A 20,707-nucleotide genomic window follows, 5' to 3' on the forward strand; every position below is an offset into this window, starting at 1 on the left:
GCCACACCTCCCGCAGCCCAGGCCACGCCTCCGGCCACGCCCGCCGCCCGCCGCTCCCCCAAAACCCCCAAATCCCCCCAAACCGCCCCCCGCAGCCGCCACCAAGCCCAGGCTATGAACAACTCTGCTGCTGTTTATTCCAGAAAAGTGAAACTGTACAAAATAGCCGTCAGCAGCGGCGGTGGGGCTCAATCTTCTTCTTCCTCCTCCTCCTCATCCTGGTTGATCTGGAAGTAGCGCAGCTCGTAGCTCTCCTTGCTGTTGGCCACCACGCGCAGCCAGTCCCGCAGGTTGTTCTTTTTCAGGTACTTCTTGGTCAGGTACTTGAGGTACCTGTGGGAGAGGCATGGCTGACAGTGGTGCCCCACTGCCCCCTGCCAGCCCCGCAAGGGGCATTTTGGCTAATACATCCTTATTCCCATAGGATCACCCCTCCAACAGGACCAACACATCCCACTGGCCACCTCCTAGCAAAGCTCCTGCAGGGAAATACTGCAACCAGGGGAATCACACAATGCCATGACAGGGATCCTAGCAGATCATTCTTGCCTCAACAAGGCTGCGACCCTTGTGCCTTGTACCCACCTCAGAGGGAATCTCCACCACGATGGTGAATATCCACTGCTGGGATGTGCAAGGTATGGAACTGACGTGGAGCAACAGCGATGGGAGAAAGGCAGGTGCTCACAGGGCAGGGCACGCCCACCACCCACACAGCTCTGCTTTTCCTACCACTCATGCCCAGCCAGCTCCTTAGCCACCTCTGCCGTGGCACAACCCCGGTTTGCTGATGCCAGTCCAAGGACAGGCAGCCAGAAGCGGGCAGAGGGCCAGAGCACCATGGGACCAGGGGAACAATCTGGGACACCGTGGCACAACCACATTTTGTTGATGTCGGCCCAAGGAGGACCAAAGGCCCACAAGATGAGGAGAACAACCAGAGAGAACTTTTCTGCAGATACCTGTAAATTCTCTACTCATCACCTATTGGCTGCAGGTCCCCTCAGTACCCAGTGCAGCAGCCTTCCCAGCTGGAATATCAAACGCATTCCTATCTCATATATCATCTGGGAAGAGCAGCCACTCAGCGAGTGCCAGGCAGCACAAACTGAAGCACAACTCCTGCACTGAGACACCTCTTCCCTGCCAGCCCCACCTGCCCACAGACTCTCAGAGTACACCAGTCATTCCCTGCCAAGGGCCATCTGTAGCTGCACTGACCAATGGGCCCCAGGGGTCTCGGGCCTGCCCCACCTCACCTCTTGGAGAAAGGCACCTCTGACGTGACAGTGATCTTGCTCTTGCTCCTCTCGATGGTCACCACGCCCCCGCCCAGGTTTCCCGCTTTGCCGTTCACCTTGATCCGTTCCTGCAGGAACTGCTCCTGCAGAAGGAACACAGCCATGAGCGGGGGCCACAACTCCCACGAGACACAGCCCCCACAGGCTAGCTTGTGCCTAGTGCTCTGGAGCTGGGGAACAGACACCAGTGTCCCCATAGCCCGGGAGAGCCCCTTCCTCAAGCCAGGCTAATCCATCCCATCGAAGCCACACACAGATGAGGTGCTCAAGCCTGAACATATCGGACTGGCATGGTAGGGATGTTCCCTGCCCTCCGAAGGGACAACCAGGACAATGGGATCAGACTCCTCTGAGCTCCCCTCAGCCCCAGTTTCACCCAAGCCTCTGATGGAGTGCGGTTTGGACGGGCATAGGTTCATGACCCTAAAGTGCAGCATCCTTGGCCCCGCTACATGCCTGCCATGACACAAACTCACCCAGCAGAGCTGGGCAGAAAAACTGTCCATGAACAGGAACAACTCTTGTGCTTTAACGACTAAGTGTCCCAAACCCAGCCTCATCTCCAGCCCCAGCGCTCCGTGCTCCTCTGCCCATGGGACGGCCTCAAGGGAGCAGGGCAGAGCCGCGGGATAGCTGGGGATGTTCGTGGCCGCTGGGAGCGGAGCATCACCCTGGGAAGGCCCCCGAGGGCGACGCCGAGGAGCCATCACGGCTACCGCGGAGGCACCGAACTCACGAAGTTGGCGGCGTCCATGATGCCATCCTCGACGGGGTGCGTGCAATCCAGCGTGAACTTCAGAACCTGCTTCTTTTTCTTGCCACCTTTCGCCGCAGGCTTCTTCTGCTGTAGGGGAAAGAGAGTGAGGGAGAGTGAGAGAGAGAGGGAGCGCCGTGAGGGACCGACCCCGGGGAGCGGGGAGGGGCCGGGCCGAGCTCCGGGCTGGCGGAGAGGGGAAAGGCCCAGGCATGGATCGAGATCGGGAAAAACTCGGTGGGAACTGGGTTCGCCCGCCGCCCGCCTCCACGATCCGGATGGGCGGCGGGCGTCGCGTGGGGCCCCAGGAAGGCGCGGGCCAGGCCCGGCCCCACGCGGAGAACAGCGGGCGGGGGCAGGCCGCGTGGCTGAGACACGCGACGCGGCTGCGAGGGGTGCCGGGGGCTCGGGGTGCGGCGGGGAGCGTCCCGGTGGCGGCGGGGGGAGGTTAGGGGAGGCGGAGGCCGGTGCCGGTCCCGCGCTCACTCACCGCGGGCGCCATGGCGGCTCCGCGCGAGGCAGAAAGGGAGCGCGTCCCGCGCGCCTGCGCAAAACCACGCTCGGGCCGTCCCAGCCGAGCGCCGACGGCGTCGATCGCTTCCGGTCCCACCCGCGCGGGGCGCCTGCGAGCGGACAGTGATGCCTGGCGGGGCGGAGCGAGCGCGGGGGCCGGGCTGTGGGCGGGGCTGTGCGGGGGGCGGGACCTCCAGAGCGTGGGGAGCGGCACGTGGGGTGCCCGTGCCCTGCACCCCGCACCGCCCGCGGCGGGACCCGCACCCCGGGAGCCTCACCGGGAACGGAGTGACCCCTCCGGGAGCCTCACCGAGCACGGAGTGACCCCTCCGGGAGCCTCACCGGGCACGGAGTGACCACCCCACACCTCGGGAGCCTCACTGGGCACGGAGTGATCCCTCCGGGAGCCTCACCGGGCACGGAGTGATCCCTCCGGGAGCCTCACCGGGCACGGAGTGATCCCCCCGGGAGCCTCACCGGGCACGGAGTGACCCCCGCACTCTGTGGCTCCTCACCTGGCACGGAGTTACACTGCACTGTGGGAGCCTCACTGCACTCACGTACCCAGTACCGTAGGGAGCCTCGATGCGTACTGGGTGACTCGGCACCCCAGGGCTCTCACCGTGCACAGGGTGACTCTCGCACCTCCTGCCGGCTATCACCAGCCCATGCAGATGCCCATGTCCCCGCAGCCTGGGGGGCTACGCAGTCCCGTGTCCCCACACGCCGAGGGCCGTCCCCGCCGCAGGGCCCCGAGGAGCGCACGGGGCTATTTTTGGGCCGTGGCGTGGCAGCCGATCGGCAGTGCCAGGGGGCCCCACGTCACCGGATCGGCCGGGCCCTGCCGCCTCGGCATCGCTCTCATTCCTGCCGGCACACGGTGAGTGAGCAGCAGCACAGCTCGGCTCGGATACCCCGACTTACAGAAAGGGAGAGGTAAAACCTTCACCTGGCCAGGACACACCTGTGCCCAGAACGGGGACTCCCGGCATGTGGGGCACCTGGCTGCCTTCACGGCCAGGCTGCCATCGTAGGGCACGTCTCTGGGCAGGGGACACCCTATTCTAGGGAATGCTTCCTCCGGGGGTACACTCTGCCTGAAGGAACCCCCACCCCTATCCTGGGGGATGCCCTGCTGCAGGGGATGCTCCTTTGCAGGGGACAGCCCAGCTCAGGGGATGCTCCTGCTTTGGGGGACACACACCAGGGGGGACACTTAGCTGTGGGGACCATCCAACCCAGCGCTGCAGCCCCCAGGTTGTAATACCAGGGGAAGGGGTGCACTGGGGGCAGCCTCGTGCCACGCAGCTCATAACCTAAAAATAGTCAGCAGCTCGCGGGCCCTGGAGCAGGATTTGTCCTTTCTGTGGCAGCCACAGTGTTCTCACAAACTGGTGCCACACAGGGTCCCTGGGCACAGGGCTTAGCTCTCAACCCCACAGATGGCGGGTGGCATTTTCTCCCCACTGGAGAGCTGCTCAGAACTGGAGAAGGCCAACTGCCACCCGTTGGTGTGCCTGCTCTGCCACGAGCCCTACCAGCACCCCTGCCTGCTTGACTGCTACCACAACTTCTGCGCCAGCTGCCTGCGAGGCCGCGCCAGCGATGGCCGCCTGCGCTGCCCACTCTGCGGGTAAGGGACAGCCCTGCCCGGGACACACCAGGATTGGGGCACAGCACAGGGCTGGCAGCCCAGCACAGCACTGCTCCCTGCATCCCCAAAGCTGCCCCTCTAGCCCGGGTGGGTGTCCCTATGTTTTTGTCCCCATCTCATCCCCGCAGGCACCCCTCAGTGGTGAGGGGTGGCACGGGGCTGCCCCCCGTGGACCGGCTCCTGCAGTTCCTGGTGGACAGCTCAGCCGACAGCGAGGAGGACGTGCAGTGTGCCAACTGTGACCGGTGTTGCACTAAGGCGGTGAGGGCAGCGGGGTGGACAGGCAGGGTGGGGACCCCTGCCAGGGCCATGCCTGTCATCAGCTTTGTCCCCCCACACAGGAGCTGGACACCATGTACTTCTGCAACACCTGTGGGCAGCCCCTCTGTGCCCCATGCCGCGAGGAGACTCACCGTGCCAGGATGTTCACCCGCCACGAGATCGTCTCCCTCTCCAAGCGCACCAAAGACATCCACAAGAAGTGCCGTGAGTGCCATGCCAGGCTGCTCCGTGCCATGCTATGCTGCACTGCGCCATGCCAGGCTATGCCATGTTCCTGTCCCCTGCAGCACTGCACGAGGAGCCCTACATCATGTTCTCCACCGAGAAGAAGTCCATGCTGTGCATCAACTGCTTCAGGGACATGCAGGGGTGAGTAGTCCCAGCCCCACGCTTGCCACATGCCCCATCCTGTGTTTTCCCCTGATGTCTGTGCCTGCAGGGAGAGCCGGGCTCACTGCATCGACATTGAGACAGCGTACATGCAGGGCTGCCAGCGGCTGGACCAGGCAGTGATGGTGGGCAGGGCTGGGGGGTGTGGGGGTGGTGTGGGGGTGCAGTGCTGTCCCCTGCACTGCAACCACCCTTGCACCCCGGGCAGGCCGTGAAGGAACTGCAGACCTCCACGCGCGAGGCCATTGTCCTGCTCAAGGCCATGATCGAGGAGGTTCGCAACAGTGCCAGTGAGGAGGAGGCGGCCATCAACTCCCTCTTCAGCCGCATGCAGGTGCGAGGCAGTCACCTGCACATGGAGCCCTGTGCCCGTGGGACAGAGCTAGAGCAGTGGGAAGGGACTGGGGTGGACGCAGGACACAGGGTGGCTGTGCCATTTGCAGGAGCAGCTCTCGGAGAGGAAAAAGACGCTCCTGAAAGCTGTACAGAGGTGAGGGACTATTGGCTGAGCCCCGTCCGAGGGCTGTCCCCCTTTCCTAAAGTGTTTTGGGATGCCTGGGGCTGGATGGCTCCCTGGGGTCTTGCAAAGGCTGTGCCATGCCCTGCTCTGCTGCAGCCAGCACGAGGAAAAGGAGAAGGCATTCAAGGAGCAGCTGGCCCACCTCGCCTCCCTGCTGCCCACTCTACAGGTAGGGCCTCATACCAGGCAGGGACATCTTGACACCAAAGCCAGGCAGTGACAGACCCCCTCCACATACACAGGTCCACCTGGTGACCTGCTCGGCCTTCCTGAGTTCTGCCAACAAAGCTGAGTTCCTGGACCTGGGCTATGTGAGTGTTGCCAACACTGCATGGTGGTCAGAGCATCCTGCAGTAGTGCTGAGCTGCGGGACAAGGTGCTGGACACCCCTCACCATGCTTCATCGCTGCCTTTCAGCAACTGATGGAGAGGCTGCAGAGGATCGTCAAGCTGCCACACCGCCTGCGGCCAGCCCAGACCAGCAAGGTAGAGAGAGCCCACCCTGCAGAGCCTGTGGGCAGTGCCAGCTGCCAGCTCTGCCCCAGCCTCAGCTGCACTCTCCTCTCTTGTCCCCCAGATCAACAGCGAGTACCGGGCAGAGTTTGCCCGCTGCCTGGAGCCCCTCCTGATGCTCAGCCCCCGCCGCTCTGTGGTGGGCAGCGCTGGTGGCATCGGTCCTGGCATCACCGGCACAAACATGTGAGGTGCTAGGATTGCACCCAAGGCATATGTGCTACTGTGTCCCCTGCCACGTGCCACACTGCACAGTCCCCTCAGCATCTCACCATGCCAAGCTTGCCCCTGCTGCTGCCCTTGAGCCTGTCACCTCATCAGTGGTACCAGGACAGCACAGGCACAGCTGCACTGATGAACAACAGGCTTCAAGTGACACTTCTGGGAAGTGGGGCGGGTGGCAGAGGGGCGGGCAGCAGCAGGGCTGGCAGCTGGGGGCTTGGTTAAGCCTCACTCTGTTCCCTAGCCCAGCCCTGCCACGCTCCCTGGTGGGCTCTGCCCCCTTCTCCATGGATGCTCCACCTGGGCCAGCTCCTGCTCACCCACATGCCCGTGGTGCTGCAGCCTCTTTGCCCGCCACTATTTTTATCAGAATTTCAGAGAAGTGCTCAGCCATTCTTCACCAGGGATATATTTAGGCTTGTTGATGTCACGGCAGCATCGGCCCTGCCAGGCCCTCCCGGCCAGAGAGGACAGACGGGCACTGCAGCCCCATGGGGACTGCTCCTCGCCCCCAGCCAGGCTTGGCACTGCAGGGTGGCTGAGCTCCTGGGGGCTGCTGACCTCAGCACGGGCGGGGGGAGCACGGCACTGCACGGTAGGACCAATGGTGGTGGTGGTTAGCAGGGGGAGACCACGGGATGGTGGGAAACACAGGGGCAGTAGTACCTGCCAAGGGGCCAGGGGATACCAGCAGTGAGGGAGAGAGCTCTATCCCGCCCTTTAGAAACTGGAGGGTGCCGAGCTCAGCTCCTAGCTTCTCACTGCCACAGCTGGTTCTAAAACTGCAAGAATCAGGAGGGAAGCCCACAGAAATCTGTTTTTTGGGGCAACATAAAACACTTCTGACTGAACCCCTGTGCTCGGGTGAGGGAAGGGACATGTGGGATTGGTGCATCCCCAGGTTTACCGGAGCCAAGGAGCGGTGGGGCTGAGCTGGCAACATGGTCCCTGGCACCTCACCCCCACTGCTGCTCACCTGCAGCACGTCACTGTCACCTCTCCATGCAGGCTCCCCGGTGGCCAATGCTCCAAGACCCTGATGGTGCCCAGCTGCCCCCCAACCAGTGACAAAATGTCCACCGGCCCCATGGTGAAGAAGCCAACAATGCACCGGTACATCAGCACCAAGGTGCTGCTGGCCGAGGGGCGCGAGACCCCCTTCGCTGAGCACTGCCGCAACTACGAGAACACCTACCGGGTAGGGAGCACGGGTTGAAGAAGGATGGGACGGGACAGGACAGGACAGGTTGGTGCTGCTCATGTGGCTTTGCCCCCCGGTTCCCACAGATGCTGCAGACGGAGATCCAGGGCCTGAAGGACCAGGTGCAGGAGCTGCACCGTGACCTCACCAAGCACCACTCACTCATCAAGTCAGAGATCATGAGCGAGATCCTGCAGAAGTCGCTGCAGATGGATGTGCAGATTGCAGCTCACTACTCCGCCGTGGAGATGATGCGCAGTGTCTTTGAGGAGGTACAGCTGGCACATCCTGGCAGAGCAGTGCCCCTCTGTGCTGTACCGCCACAGACTGCCCAGCTCCCTCTCTTCCTACCAGGTTTGGGAAGAGACCTACCAGCGGGTAGCAAATGAGCAGGAGATCTACGAAGGTACTGGTGACCCCGTGCTCCTCCATGTGCCCCCTGTGCCCGCACTGTGGGGGTGGCCGTGTCCCAGCCCACTCCTCTCACCCCCAGCCCAGCTCCATGACTTGCTGCAGCTGCGGCAGGAGAACAGCTGCCTGAGCACCATCACCAAGCAGATCGCGCCCTACGTTCGCTCCATCGCCAAAGTGAAGGAGCGGCTGGAGCCCAGGTGAGGAGTGCAGGGGCTTTCAGGGCCAGGGGGGACATAGCTCATGGTTTACACCCATTCCGCCACAGGCTGCAGGAGCCTCAGGAGCCCAAAGAAGAACAGGCACAGATGCTGCTCAAGATCTGTGACGACAGTGAAGTGGTGCCAAGGTAGGTGACAGCAAGCACCTGAGTGCCAAGTTCCTCCCATGCCCTTTCCTAGACAATGACCCTGTCTCAAGGTGCCTTCCCTTCCTTCCCTTCCCCAGGGATGCCTCACCTGGCAGCAACAAGGGGGATTCATCCAGCCCTGGGGAGGGCTTCATGCTCAGGGACACCCCTGAAGATCCCTCCCCAAAAAACAAAGACTGCTGCAGAGGCCAGCAGAAGAGCGGAGCAGAGAGTGCTACCCTGAAAGAGCTGGCACCGTAGGGCCCAGTGCTGGGCATGCAGCAGAGCTGCTGGGCAGAACCATGCCCTGGTCACTGGCCAGCTCCTCTTGTCCAGTGCCACAAGCCAGGGCAGGAAACAGCCCGGGCAGCCATGTCTGCAGCAAAAACCTCAGGTAGACTTGCTTCTGAAAAACTCTTTGTGCTCTCCCTTGCGTGTGTCAGACTGAAATAAAAGGGTGCAGTTGTCCATGTCTGACTGGTTCTGCAGTACTGACAAAAGGGATCTGCTGGCTCAGGGTATCCAGCTGCTCCTAAAAACACAACAGCAGCAAATTATGGGGAAAAATAACTCCCGGCGCAGGGCAGGGCCAGAGGTACACAGCTGAGCATCCTGTGAAGTGCTGGGTAGCTCTGCACCAACACCGGGCCGGGTGCCAGGAACAGCTGTCTAGAGGTTCTCTGCACATGTGGAAACTAAGAACTCACTGATCACTGTGGCACAGAGGGCAGGGCTTCACAGATTACTCCAGCTTTTCCCTAAAATTTCATATGCCTTCCCCACACCTGGTAAGCTGCTGTCTCCTCACAGAGCTTCTGGTCACAGGATTTGGGAAAATAAAAGGTTAAGAGAAGCTGTTGGTCTCAAAAGTGTCAAGAGACACCGAAGGTTTTGCTCAGGGTGAAGTTTATCCCTTTCTTTCGGTGCCAACACATCCTTCTTGACAGAGCCTGCACAGCTGGAACCAGCACTTGTGAAATTAGGATCAAGGTGCATTTACTATGAAAAACAATCTGAGAATGAGGCTTTGTTTCTGTTGTCAAACAGCATGTCAAACCCAAGTGACAATTGATTGTTTCAAAGTTCCATTGATCAAGGGCACAGCAGGAACATTACTGCCTGTAAAAAAATTAGTTACAGATTAACCTTCCCGAGGCACCACTGGCTGCAATCAGTGCTTCCCTGAGCTTCCCTGAGACAAGAACAGCCTAAGTGAGTCTCCAAGTGCCTAGCACAGATCAGCACTCTCCAACTGGTGAGTTTTCACCTTTGTTCTTTTCTCCCAAGCCAAAACCCCGCTCAGCAAAGGACAAGTCACCAGCGAGAGCATCAGGCTCTGTGATTAAGCAAACCCAGTGGAGGATGGACCCTACATCAGGTTTAGCAAGGAGAAATGGAGGGTCGGGGTTAGGGTTAGGGTCAGGCTCATCCCTGTGGCTGCACAGCCCCACAAATCACTGAGTCACAATCATGCCTCAACGCAGTGCTGGCATGTTCTGAGAACCCACTAGGAATTATAAAAGATTCCAGTTTCCATGATGATGCCACATGCACCTCAAGAAACCTTCAAATAACCAGACAGAAGTTGGAAATGTTTTGGTTTTTTTTTTATAAAAAAAGAAAACCTAAACCCAAACCCAAGCCATTCTCACCAAGTGCCCCTTCCTGAGCCGTACCGCAGCACCTTCCCCATGGAACACCACAAGCTCCAAGCATGAACTGACAAGCAACTCATTTCCATTCCAGCAAGGAAGAATAATGTAGAACTCAAGAAAACAGTGAACCTCTTTGGTATATAACAACAAAGTTATACCACATAGCTCAGTGGGAACCATTTCCAAATGGTTACTATAAAAGAGCATTAGCTAGCCCAACTCTTCCGGTTGGAGATTTCTCTAGAAGCATCTCCTACTTGCCCTGACATTGCCCAAAAGAGCAGGGGAGGATCTCAGGGACTATAAAGCCCTTAGCAAGCCTGGCAGCTGTGGTTCTTTCACAACCCAAAATCCTGGGATCTCTGCAAGACAGAGGCAGTCTAGCAGGATAGGAAGCAGCGCGATTTGGAAGCAGGAAGAAGGAACAGAGGTGGCAGCAGGAGGCAGCAGCTGGAGCAGTGACACTGCATCCACAGCAGCATCCAAGGGAGGAGGAGAGAGCCCAGAAGTGCTCGGATCCAGCAGCACAAGGGGAGCAGCAGAACCCTCCCTGCAGACCCCAACGCCTAAAGAGAACTGAATGGTGCTGTGCTGCCAGCACTCTGGAGCTTCGAGGGCAGGCAGAGCCAGAGGCTGCGCCCACGGCCGCCCCAGTGCCAGCTCAAGGAGTTTGGCCTGAGGAGATTAAAGCCGTGTCACTGGGCTCACAAGGTCAGAAAGCTTTAAAATCGAATTACGCAACAGGAACAATCTGCTGCCCAGCACCTTCCCTACCCAGGGCCAGGAGGGCAGTGCTGTTTTCTGGTAGAATCAGTTCCAGAGGCATTCCAAGACAATTCAGCTGCTGCAGGCAGGATTCATTCTCTTTAGGGTCGCTACAGGCTAAGTTATCTGGAAGATCCCTGAATGTGCAACGAAGGACTGATCTCAAGGAGGAGGAACGAGCTTCTTATCTGCGAGTGACCCAGCAGGCTGCCCAACGCTGCAGCCCTCCACCAGCTCCTCCTTGGTGGCCGGGAAATACCTACAAGCACCTCCCGATGCCAGTGCCACACAGGCACTGGGCGCAGCAGGAGCTGGGCATCTGCTCAGCCAGTCTGGCTCTCGCCCATGTCACAGTTCCAATTTGACTCCTTTAATAAAAGGGAGACCCGATGGCACTTTCCTTTTGTACTCCAGGTATTCTTCTCCAAAGAAATGAATGAGGGTGATCTCCTCCTCCTCGATCCGCTCCCTGAAGAAGCGCCAGGATGCCAGTGCGTAGCCCACCATGCAGATGGGATTGCAGAGCAACACCTGGAAGAGATGCTGCTGGTGAGCGTCCCCTCGAGAACCCAAGGCTGCCCCGGCCCCACAGCTCATCCCCCTCCAGTAACACTGACACAGAAAAAGACCCCAACACTCCCTGTGAAACTTCATAAGCACTAGTTTCTCCCCAGAATGAAGAAAGCAGTGCACAGGTAGCACTGGCTTCACTGCCCCAGCTCTCAAAAGCTCCATGTGCCACCCTTATGGACCCTCTCCAAAGAAATGTAATCCAACGCCAGTGCCCAGCCAACCACGAGAACACACAGCTACAGCTACCGACCCTCTAGTCAGGGAGCTTCCTTGCCCTCAAGTGTAGGGCTGGTGCTTGGCAGGAGCCAAGTTTGAGTTTGACCAGTCATAGAAGGCATTTTGACCACAGGGATACAGAAAACTCTGGACACCAGCTTTAGACCAGCAGCAAATCACACCCTAAGCCTCCAAGGGGGCTGTGGGTCAAAACCCCGGCTACAACACCTCTCCTTACTGTCCAAAAATACTAAGGGAACAGGATCTTCCCAAAGATCACGTGGGGCAGAGGGCTCAGGGATTCCTGATTTCCTGTGTGCCAGTGGGAGGCAGCAGAATCCATGCCCAGCACCAGGTGCTATCCACACCCCATCACAGCATAGGCAGCATTGAGAGCAAAGACCAGGGTTGTGACATGAAAGAATCTGAACACACTAGATACAGTACCTGTGTTCCAATACTCCAGTAAAACCATCCCACGTAGGACGGGTGCCGGAACCACCCGTACACCCCACTTGTCACCAAAGTGTGGGTGTCAGATTTCTCGTTCTGAACGATGTGGTTGAAGTTGGAGCCGGCTGTGAGCATGGCTGCCTTCCTCAGGCAGTCCCCGAAGATCACCATCAGCAGCCCCACGGTGCTCAGCCAGGTGATCTGCTTCAGTTCTGCATGGAGAGGGAGGGGCAGAACGGGTCTGCACAGGTCTCGAGGGGTGCAGGGGGCTGCTCAGTGAGTGAGTTTTGCCCCCCATCTCAAAGTAAAATGTGTGACAGAAGCAGCTATGCACTGCCATCCCACACCAAACAGATAAAACCAGCAATCCCTGCTTGGTATTAGCAAAGATTAGTCCGTGGGGCCCAGCTGCAGAAGCTGAGCAAAGCCAACACAAAGCACAGCCAAGCACATGCTCAGGCTGCTACAAAACAGCAAAGGGGAACAGCTTCCCTCTCCCAAGAATAAACAGACGAGCATAGCCAGTTTGCCCCAGACTGGGCAACCAGCAAGATTTTGATGACTTCATTTTATTCCTGTCAAAAGGCAACACCCAGGTGTATCTGACACATCATTCTTGTACTACCAAGGCAGGAAAGGGCTGAAGATCCCTTGGCCTGGCATGTCAGAGTGAGGGGGGGCTCCCCCCTGCCCTCCCGAGATCCAACCCAAAAGAGGCTTTGAGTACTGAGGGATTATGACCATGGCAAAGCTGCTGCAGGGCTGTCACGGGGCAGCAAGCTGAGGGTCACCTGCACTTTGCTACCAGACAGATGGACCCCACACGAGCCACGTGCAGCTGGACAGAGTCAGGGAGGGACAGAGCAGCCGACCTGGGAAAAAGAGCTTCTCCAGCGTGAACTCCACCCAGGAGGACAGGGCAGCCAGGTTGTACTCGAAGCTGTGGTTGAGTAGGAAGGAGTCCAGCGAAAGGCTGCGCGGGTTGTTGATGGCTGTCACCAGATACTCCGAGTAGTGAAAGAGGGACAGGGAGCACATGTACCTGGAACGGGAGGGAGGCAAGCCAGGTTTAGTAGGGCCGGGGGCACCGCGCCAGTCCGGCTGCCCGGAACGGCCCTTACCATCCGAAGTGGCGCCAGGCGGAGCGGCCGGCGCTCAGCAGCAGCCCGCAGCCGAAGGCGAAGCCCAAGAAACAGGCCCGGACGGCGATCTGCAAGCACAGGGAGGGGAGAACGCGCTGCCGCCGCCGCTCCCCGGGCCCGGGGTATCCCTACCGGCGCACCCCGGGACCAGGACCGAGCTCGCCACAGCCGCACTTCACCCTGCCGCCCGCCGGGGCCACCCCCGTACCTTGTAGAGCGGCCGTGGATAGATGAGCAGCAGCGCCGCGTTCACGCCCGCCACGTGTAGGGCTAGAGCTAAGCGGCCGCGCAGGCCGGGAGCGGCCAGCAGGGAGGGGGACGAGCCGAGCAGCAGTGGCAGGGCCGCCACCGAGGCGCCGAGCAGGAAGGAGCAAAGGCTGGCGCGGCCCTCCCGGCCCAGCCGCCCCCTCCGCGCCACCGCCGCCGCCATCATGGCGGCCCCGCCCCGCTCGCGTCGCCCGGGAAACGGTCTCGCCGCTCTCGCGAGAGCCCCGCCCCGCGCAGCCGCGGCAGCAGCAGAGGGGCGCGGCTCTCGCGAGAGTTGCGCGGCGCCCTCCGCCAGTGCTGTGGGGTGGGTCGGGGTCGCGGCTGCCGGGGTTCGGTGACGGAGCCGGCGGGGTTGGAGGTCTTTGCCATCGTCCCGTCCCATCACTCGCCCGGCACCGCCACTGTAACCCCTAAAGCACATCACCCAGCGCCAGGTGCGGGCGCTGCTGAACACCTCCAGGCATGGTGACTCCACCACCTTCCTGCTGCCTGAGCAGCCGAACAGGGAAAACATTTTCTGATAGCTGTTCTGAATTTCCACTCTGTCAGCCTAAAGCCATTACCCCCTGCTCTCGCACTGCAAGTACGGCAGAAGAAACCGGCCCCCACCTCACTACAACCTCCTTTCAGGTTGTTTATTGTTTAATATCCCAAACCGGGAACCCATTCCAGCAGGAACTGCTCTGGGGGTCCCGTTAAAACAACGAGACTTCCTTAAAAAGAAGGTCGGGAGCGCCTGGCGCCGCTTGGGGAACGCGGGTGGATCTGGGGGAGGGAGGAAAAGCACAATTGTTTGAAATAAAAATGTCAGCCTTTCATTCCAGTCAATGAAACAGACTTTATTTATGCCACAGGATTCCTTAAATAACTTAGATGTGCACAGAGAACTACCTAGAGATGTCACAGACATTCAGTGCGGCCCCGGCGCGGCACAGCACGTATGAAAGCTTTGGTGTGCATGGTAGGACAAACCAGCGAGTCGAACACAGTAGCACAAAGACTCACGGCCTCACACGCCCAACAAGCCACCACACACCTCCGTCCTGCCTCTGACACAGGCAGGAGCATCACCAAGGGGATCAAACAGCAACAATGGCTCTGGAGGCGGATGACGAGTGCCTGGGAAGACTCCTGGGGGCTTTCAGGTTGCTTCAGCCACCTGTAGCACGAGGTTTAGGGTGCTGAGCCCATCAGCAGCAAAGCAGCGGCGCCGGCAGCAGGCTGGGGCGGGCGGAGGCATGGGGCTGGCGCGGACCGGACACAAAACGAACAGGAACAACCTGGATGTTTGGCAGACGAGGGTGCCAGCCAGGTCACTGCTGGGCAGCCTGCTGCATCTGCGCCTGCCGCTTGGCTTTGGTCTGCAGGTACCTGCCCTTCCCTTCCTCGAAGCGACGCTTCTCGTCCTCTGTCTCTGTCTGAGGCCACAGAAAGAGTGCAAAGCTGCAGCATCAGCGTGCTGCGAGTGTGTGCGGGAGGGAAACAAACCTCCTCTCACAGAAATGTGAGGGAAAAGCTGCCCTCCGTCAAACACACGACATGACAGCCAGCGTGCTCCTGCATTAAGCATCAAATTGCACATCAAATATTAACCGACGCCCACCCCCATGTCAGGAGCACCACATCAGCAAAGCTCTGCCAGGATTAGGGGAGCTAATATAGGCAGGAGGCTGGAATGGGGATATCATGGGGAGCAGCAATTAGGGATGTGGGGGCCTCCATTGCCACTCAGGGTCCCCTGGTGCAGGGTCTGCACGCAGCCTGTCCTCAACAATGAGAAAAGAGAAAATCTCCAACCTCCACACTGGCAATTTTCAAAAGAAATAAAAAATAAAAACAAAAACAACCCCCCCTGAAGCCTGCCCTGGAAAGTCTTGTCTGTGCTCATATTTTTCTGCTGAGTAACTCAAGGGAAGAGTATTTCTTGGACACAAAGGCCAGCTGGGCTCTGCCCCAGGAGGGGCAGGAGAGGTGATGGCCCTGCTGGCTCCAGCCCATAGAGAAGAGCTCTTACCAGCAACTGCGGAACGGGCAGGGGCTTCCCCTCCTTGCTCAGGGACACGTAGGTGAAGAAGGCGCTGACGGCACGGTACCGCTCCCGAGGCTCATCCACAAACGGGTCAGCATCCACAAAGACCTCTATTTCCATGGACTTATTGCTTGTGAATGTCATACGTCCTGAGACAGTGATGACACAGCCTGTGAAACAGAGAGGGGCTGGTGAAGGGAGCAACAGGTCCTGCTTAAGCTGTGTCTTAGGTGGAGCATGAGAAAAATCAAATAGGGACTAATTTTCTCTGCCAGCATGTCCTGAGAGTGCACCCAGGGGAGCCAGGGTGTGAAACCACAGGAGATCACAGTGCCTGCCACTACCCTTGGTACCTTTTTTGATCTTCTCATGGAAGTTGATGGCATCCACCGAAGCAGTGACGATGTTGGTCTTGCAGTGGCGGGCGGCCACAATCCCAGCAACCTCATCCATGAGCTTCATAGTGACACCTGTGAGGAGAAGCAGAGGGTCCTGTCTCAGGGAAGTCAGTGGGATTTCAGGAAAACCACGCAAAAGTCAGTAAGGCCTTAGCATGTCCAAAGCTACGCTGGAAAAATGGACCTGAAACTAAGTCCCAACTTCAGGAAAATCCAGTACCAGCACAAGGACTCCTGTCAATACCAGGGCAACATCCTCACAGACCTGTGATTAAGGTCAGCTCCATCTCTCCCAAATTTCTCTGAGGAAACGTCACACTTGCAGGGCAAGATCACTTCCACAAATCCTGAAACAGCTCTGGGCCATGTTGATTTTGTTTTTCTAAGGATTACGTGTTTGTTTTCCCAGCCCTTAGCAAACACACCTCTCCTAAAGCTTACACCACACATGGCAGCCCTGCAGGTGGTGGGCGCTGCCAGGTAAGAGAAAATTACTTCAGCTAATTGCAGTCACAGGCTGCATGTTTGTACTACAGGATTTGCAATCTCAGAGGTGACGATGGAACTGTAGGATTTACAGTTCGAGTACATGAGTTTTGGGGGCACAGAAAAAGATGAAGCTTTTGTCTCAGCTAAAGCAACTCTGACCCTGACAGTCAATGCAAAGGGGCCTGTGTGCCTCCAGAGGCAGAGCCCACCAAAAACACTGAGTCACTCTCCAACCACACTTTGCTCCAGGCAAAAGCCAACTGGTCCTGCAACCCAGCTGCCTCGAAAGGCAGTGCTCACTCACCTCCATGCACAAAGCCCAGCAGTGTGCAGTCCGACGGGCCCACCAGGTGGATCAGGCTGGACTGGCTGTAGCCAACGGTGTGAGGCTCTGATTAGACAGCAAAGCAAGGTGAGAGCTGCTCAGCTTGCACCCATACACCACCATACACTCCTGTTTTAAATTGCCCAAAGGAAGAAAACATGGGCCTGGCTTATGTAAATCTGAACCATGTTGAAACTGGTGATTAAACCAGGCTGGAGAAGTTCCAAGAGCAGAAACTGTTCACCACCTGACGGGCTGCCACCTCCCTCTAATCCCTCCCCATCCACTTTATTCTAGCTCAGCTCATTTCTTTCTTTTCAAGCTTTCAAAGAGCATGAAAGCAAACAGGAGAGAACTGGGTCACATGGCTGTCTGCTTCCCCCCTCAGCTGCATCTCCCAGACCCTGCTGCATAGAGCCCCTGTTTTCCCCTTGGTGGGAAGACCTTCACCCCAGGCCCCCAGGTCACATCCTGGTGACCCCTGTCCCACAACAACCTCCAGGTGACAGAAGTCGCACCCCCAAATTCCCAGCAGAGGAAATCCTCTCTCAGAAGTGGCTGTGTTTTCTATCTAATGAGAGATGTGAAAGAAGCTCAGAGAAAGGAAAAACACTCAGGGTGACCACCGATGCAGCAGTGCCCACTGAGCCTTACCTTTTGTCTGCCTGTCTGTGAGCAGGGAAGACAAGAGGAGAAAAAAGCATTTGAGCAATTTTCATCCCCCATCAGCTCCCCCAACATTCTGGGTGCCACCTCTCCACCTCTGCCTGAAGACCACAGCCAGGCCTAGAGGCCACCCTTGCCCACCACTTGCATTTACCCCTTGCTGAGCAAAATCAGCTCTAGCTACACTCAAGCACACAAGGGATGCAAGGAGTGATACAGGAACGGGGTTTTGGAGGAGATCTCATCCACCAGCCCCTGCAAGGTATCACAGGTTTCCACTCAGCTCCCCGCTCCACTCACACACTGCGACTCCAAAATCCCATCCCCATCCCCAGTGTGGTGTTTCGGAATGCACACTTGCAGCTACGGAGCCCTGAGAACGGCTGGAGTTGCCCTGGAGACCAGTTTTGTTTTCCAGTACTGCTGGGTAATTTGCACTGGCTACACACTGCCCGTGTTACCTGGGTTGATGACAGGTAAGATCACATCACCATTTCTCTGCTTAGTTTCCAGCCGATCCAGCTTTTGCTCCTCATAACGCTTCTTCCCCTCATCCTCCTGCTCCTTTCTTGCATACTGGAATAGAAGGCTGGTAAGAAGGGGATTGGCAAAGCCACTGGCACAGCTGAGAGTGCCAACAGGGCCAGGTTAGTGCCATTCTGCAGGGAGGATAAGTTCCAGTTTTGGGGGACCTAAGTGAGCTGTCCTACCTGGATGGGGGGAACCTCAAGGACTTTATTCACGTTCTTCAGGGACAGTGGCACATACCACAGTGTCGCCTTGTTCGTCAACTTCTTTGCCCCTGGAGGAGAAGGGGGCAGCAGGTGATGGTGCCAAGGCCAGCAGGGCTGTACCTAACAACCAGTCTGGGGTTGGGCACACACTGGCAATGCCACTGGCATTGGTGGCCCCTTCCCCTGCTTGGCCCCTGCCAGGCTTTAGCTTGTAGCGGATGTGAGAATGCATTTTGGGAAGGTGTGCCAGCAAGCGGAACTGGTTGTCACAGCAACAGCAGGAAAAGGGACTTTTTCAGGCCAAAGGCAGCCACAAGCAGCAAATCAGGCAAGAAGAGCTATGAGCAGGTTTTGATGTTTTTCACTACAATGGAGCCATAAATCCCAGGGAGCCTGCTTGGCTTCCCTCCCCAGCACCAGCCCTCCCGGCATCCCCAGCTCTGTCAATAAACACACTAGATCTCCTCTCTTCCAAATGCTGCCAGTGACGGAGCAGAGGATGGGGTCACTGCTGCAAGTTCTTGGCTTAAACACTGTAATTACTGGAGTTCTGGAACACAGCCACCAGCAGCCACCCACCTGTTAAAATGTTTTCAGACATGACGTTGACCTGAACCTCCACAGAGTGCCGGGATGTGTAGGTGATCTCAGCACTGACGTTGGCCACCTCGCCGATACACATGGGCGAGAGGAAGTCCGTCCGCTCCACCCGTGCCAGTGCAGCCACACAGGGCTCCTGGGGATGGTGAGACAGCCAAGGTAGTAATCACAGCCACGCCACGCAGGACCACACCTGGCAGCTCCCTGAGACCAGCCAAACCGGCCGTGCCATGTGGGCTCGGATACTGCAACTGCCACCTTATCAGCCTCTGGCCATGCTTCCTTCCCCATCTGTAACCAACAGCGGGGTTGCCCCAACTCGCCTTTCTCAGGAGTTAAAACATGAACAGAAATAATGACCAATAATGTTTCTGCTGGTAAACCACAATTTCAGCAGAACGCTTCTAGCTACTGGGACCCTGCCCCAGCTGCAGCCAGAGACACCAGTGGTTTGCATTCAGGAGCAAACACTCCCAGTGCGGGACTTCTGCTGCCCCTGAGACACGGCAGGGAGTCAAGGGTCACCATGGCAGAGGTGGGCAGGCACTCTGACACCTACTCACCCCGGCCTGGGAATTGCAGTGGCGGGTGCTGATGATGGCTCCTGCCTCCTCGATCATCTTCAGGATGGTTCCCCCGTGGACATTCCCCGCGATGTTGGCATCGTCTGGGCGCATAATCCTGCCGAAGGAGGCACATGAGAACTCACAACCCCTGCCGTGCCCCCAGCCCAGCCCCGGCGCGGCTGCCCGGAGGCAGCATATCGCCCACCGGCTGAGCTGTCGGGCCATCGCTGCTCACACGCGGCTGGCTTCCTGTAAGTGGCGATTGAAACCGCTCCAAATTACCACTGGGAGCGGAAGGAAGCAGGGCGCCTCTGCCGGGGCAGCCGGCGTCTCAGCGGGGCCGCACCCCGCCGGGCCCCGGTGCGGCACAGACCGAGCCGAGCACGTGCCGGTGCTGCACGCGGCCTCCCGGCAGCAGCCGCGCTTTCTGCCAACGGCGAATAACGGGCCGGGGGGCACCGAGGCAGCAGCAGCAGCGCGCTGTCCCGGACAGGAGCTGCTGTTTCAGGGCGGCCGCGCCCGGGAGCGATGGGGACACAGGCGGGAGGAAGAACCACGGCAGCCCTGCCCGATCCCAGCCCCCGCAGGACGGAGCAAGGGCGCGGCGCTGCTGCGCTCTGCCCGCGGCCGGTGTCATTGACAGCGTGACTAAAGCGGGCGGCGCCGCCGATGCCGGCAGCAGGGCGGGCATCATCTCGGCTGCAAACCGGCACCCGCCCGCGGCCACAAGCACGCCCGCCTCCTTGCCCAGCCCTGCCCGGGACGCCGACAGCGGCGGGGCCCTACCTGGACACCTGGATGGCGGCCGGGCTCGGGCCCGCGGCCCCCGGCTCCGACATGGCGGCACCGGCGCCCCGCCCGCAGCGGCGCTGCGGCACCGGCGCGCTTGGCCACTCCCCGCCGCGCCCCGAGCACGCCCCGCCGCGCCCCGGACACGCCCCGGCGCGCCGCGCCATTGGCGGACAGCGCGGGCGCGTCCCTGCGCGGGGAGGAGCGCCGGGGCCGCGGGGAGCCGGGGCGGGCGGTGGCTCCGGTGCTGCCCGCGGAGTCGTGTGACCCCACTGGGACTGGGGTCCCGCCCGCCGCGCCCAGGAGTGCCCTATCAGCGCGGGGACTCGTGGGGAGCCGGGGTGTTTGGGTCGGCACGGGCAGCACCGCCCTCCCGCCCGAGTTCCCGGCGCCGTCGGTTCTCTCTGGTTGTAACAGAGCTCCCGTGGGCGCCCAGGGATTTTGGGTCTGGTGGTGGCGATAGTCCCGAGCAGGCAGTGGCAGCTCGCAGTGGAGCGCACACAGGGTCCGGAGGAGGTCCAGGATCCCGGCACCTCGCCCGGCACTCACGGCCTCGCCGACGGCGAGCTCTCGGCTCTCGCTGGTGCGGCCGCGGCGGCGCCTCTCCGTGAGGGACTACTCCGTGCGGGTAGACGGGGCAGCCCGCGGGCGCGGGGCCGGGAATGCCGGAGCTCTCACTTTGGACAACTCGGCGGAGGCAGGAGGGGGACGCAGGAGCCGAGGTGCCTGCGGGGTACAGGGTGGGGACATGGCGCTCCCTGTCTCCACACCGCTACCGGCTTTATGAAGCGCCGGCGGGGCAGGGCGGAAGGGCCAGGCAGGGAGAGCGGGAGGCAGGCACGGAAGGAGGCGGGCCGGGCAGCCTTGCCTTGTCCTCGGTGCTGATCGAGAGGCACCTCCGCTGTCCACGGTCCTGACGGAGGGGCTTCC

General features: G+C 59.5%; 4 protein-coding genes across 8 annotated transcripts; 1 reads left to right on the forward strand and 3 right to left on the reverse strand.

Annotated features, from left to right (window-relative positions):
* Nucleotides 1-113: 113 nt before the first annotated feature.
* RPL22 (ribosomal protein L22) lies at nt 114-2,693 on the reverse strand. 2 transcript variants are annotated; one of them, XM_014883943.2, is made up of 4 exons: nt 2,546-2,693; nt 2,038-2,145; nt 1,260-1,384; nt 114-333 (listed from the first exon to the last, which is right to left on the reverse strand). In XM_014883943.2, exons 1-4 carry the CDS (start codon nt 2,555-2,557, stop codon nt 189-191), a joined length of 390 nt encoding a protein of 129 aa, XP_014739429.1. In that variant the 5' UTR covers nt 2,558-2,693; the 3' UTR covers nt 114-188. The 2 variants fall into 2 exon arrangements, with proteins under 2 accessions (XP_014739429.1, XP_088034663.1); XM_088178537.1 differs by having other exon boundaries at nt 2,038-2,142; nt 2,546-2,606.
* Nucleotides 2,694-3,542: 849 nt separating this feature from the next.
* Nucleotides 3,543-8,584, forward strand: RNF207 (ring finger protein 207). Its single transcript, XM_088178708.1, has 17 exons — nt 3,543-4,201; nt 4,351-4,483; nt 4,564-4,708; nt 4,792-4,873; nt 4,944-5,019; nt 5,103-5,228; nt 5,338-5,384; nt 5,511-5,583; nt 5,657-5,725; nt 5,832-5,900; nt 5,992-6,113; nt 7,158-7,347; nt 7,437-7,622; nt 7,705-7,756; nt 7,844-7,961; nt 8,030-8,110; nt 8,209-8,584. The coding sequence occupies exons 1-17, from the start codon at nt 4,011-4,013 to the stop codon at nt 8,369-8,371; spliced, it is 1,923 nt and encodes a 640-aa protein (XP_088034834.1). The 5' UTR covers nt 3,543-4,010; the 3' UTR covers nt 8,372-8,584.
* A 1,111-nt stretch (nt 8,585-9,695) lies between these two features.
* On the reverse strand, nt 9,696-13,366 carry ICMT (isoprenylcysteine carboxyl methyltransferase). Its single transcript, XM_014883936.2, has 5 exons — nt 13,123-13,366; nt 12,894-12,982; nt 12,645-12,814; nt 11,767-11,984; nt 9,696-11,061 (listed from the first exon to the last, which is right to left on the reverse strand). Exons 1-5 carry the CDS (start codon nt 13,345-13,347, stop codon nt 10,879-10,881), a joined length of 885 nt encoding a protein of 294 aa, XP_014739422.1. The 5' UTR covers nt 13,348-13,366; the 3' UTR covers nt 9,696-10,878.
* Nucleotides 13,367-13,999: 633 nt separating this feature from the next.
* Nucleotides 14,000-19,907, reverse strand: ACOT7 (acyl-CoA thioesterase 7). 4 transcript variants are annotated; one of them, XM_088178808.1, is made up of 10 exons: nt 19,775-19,907; nt 18,986-19,103; nt 18,402-18,558; nt 17,799-17,890; nt 17,550-17,664; nt 17,077-17,091; nt 16,402-16,488; nt 15,564-15,680; nt 15,196-15,380; nt 14,000-14,599 (listed from the first exon to the last, which is right to left on the reverse strand). In XM_088178808.1, the coding sequence occupies exons 1-10, from the start codon at nt 19,825-19,827 to the stop codon at nt 14,495-14,497; spliced, it is 1,044 nt and encodes a 347-aa protein (XP_088034934.1). In that variant the 5' UTR covers nt 19,828-19,907; the 3' UTR covers nt 14,000-14,494. The 4 variants fall into 4 exon arrangements, with proteins under 4 accessions (XP_088034934.1, XP_088034935.1, XP_014739418.1 ...); XM_088178809.1 differs by lacking the exon at nt 19,775-19,907 and adding an exon at nt 19,194-19,626; XM_014883932.2 differs by lacking the exon at nt 17,077-17,091.
* Between the last annotated feature and the right edge of the window lie 800 nt (nt 19,908-20,707).

Source organism: Sturnus vulgaris, chromosome 25 (genome assembly GCF_052056855.1).
Source record: "Sturnus vulgaris isolate bStuVul1 chromosome 25, bStuVul1.hap1, whole genome shotgun sequence".
NCBI classification, from domain to species: domain Eukaryota; kingdom Metazoa; phylum Chordata; class Aves; order Passeriformes; family Sturnidae; genus Sturnus; species Sturnus vulgaris.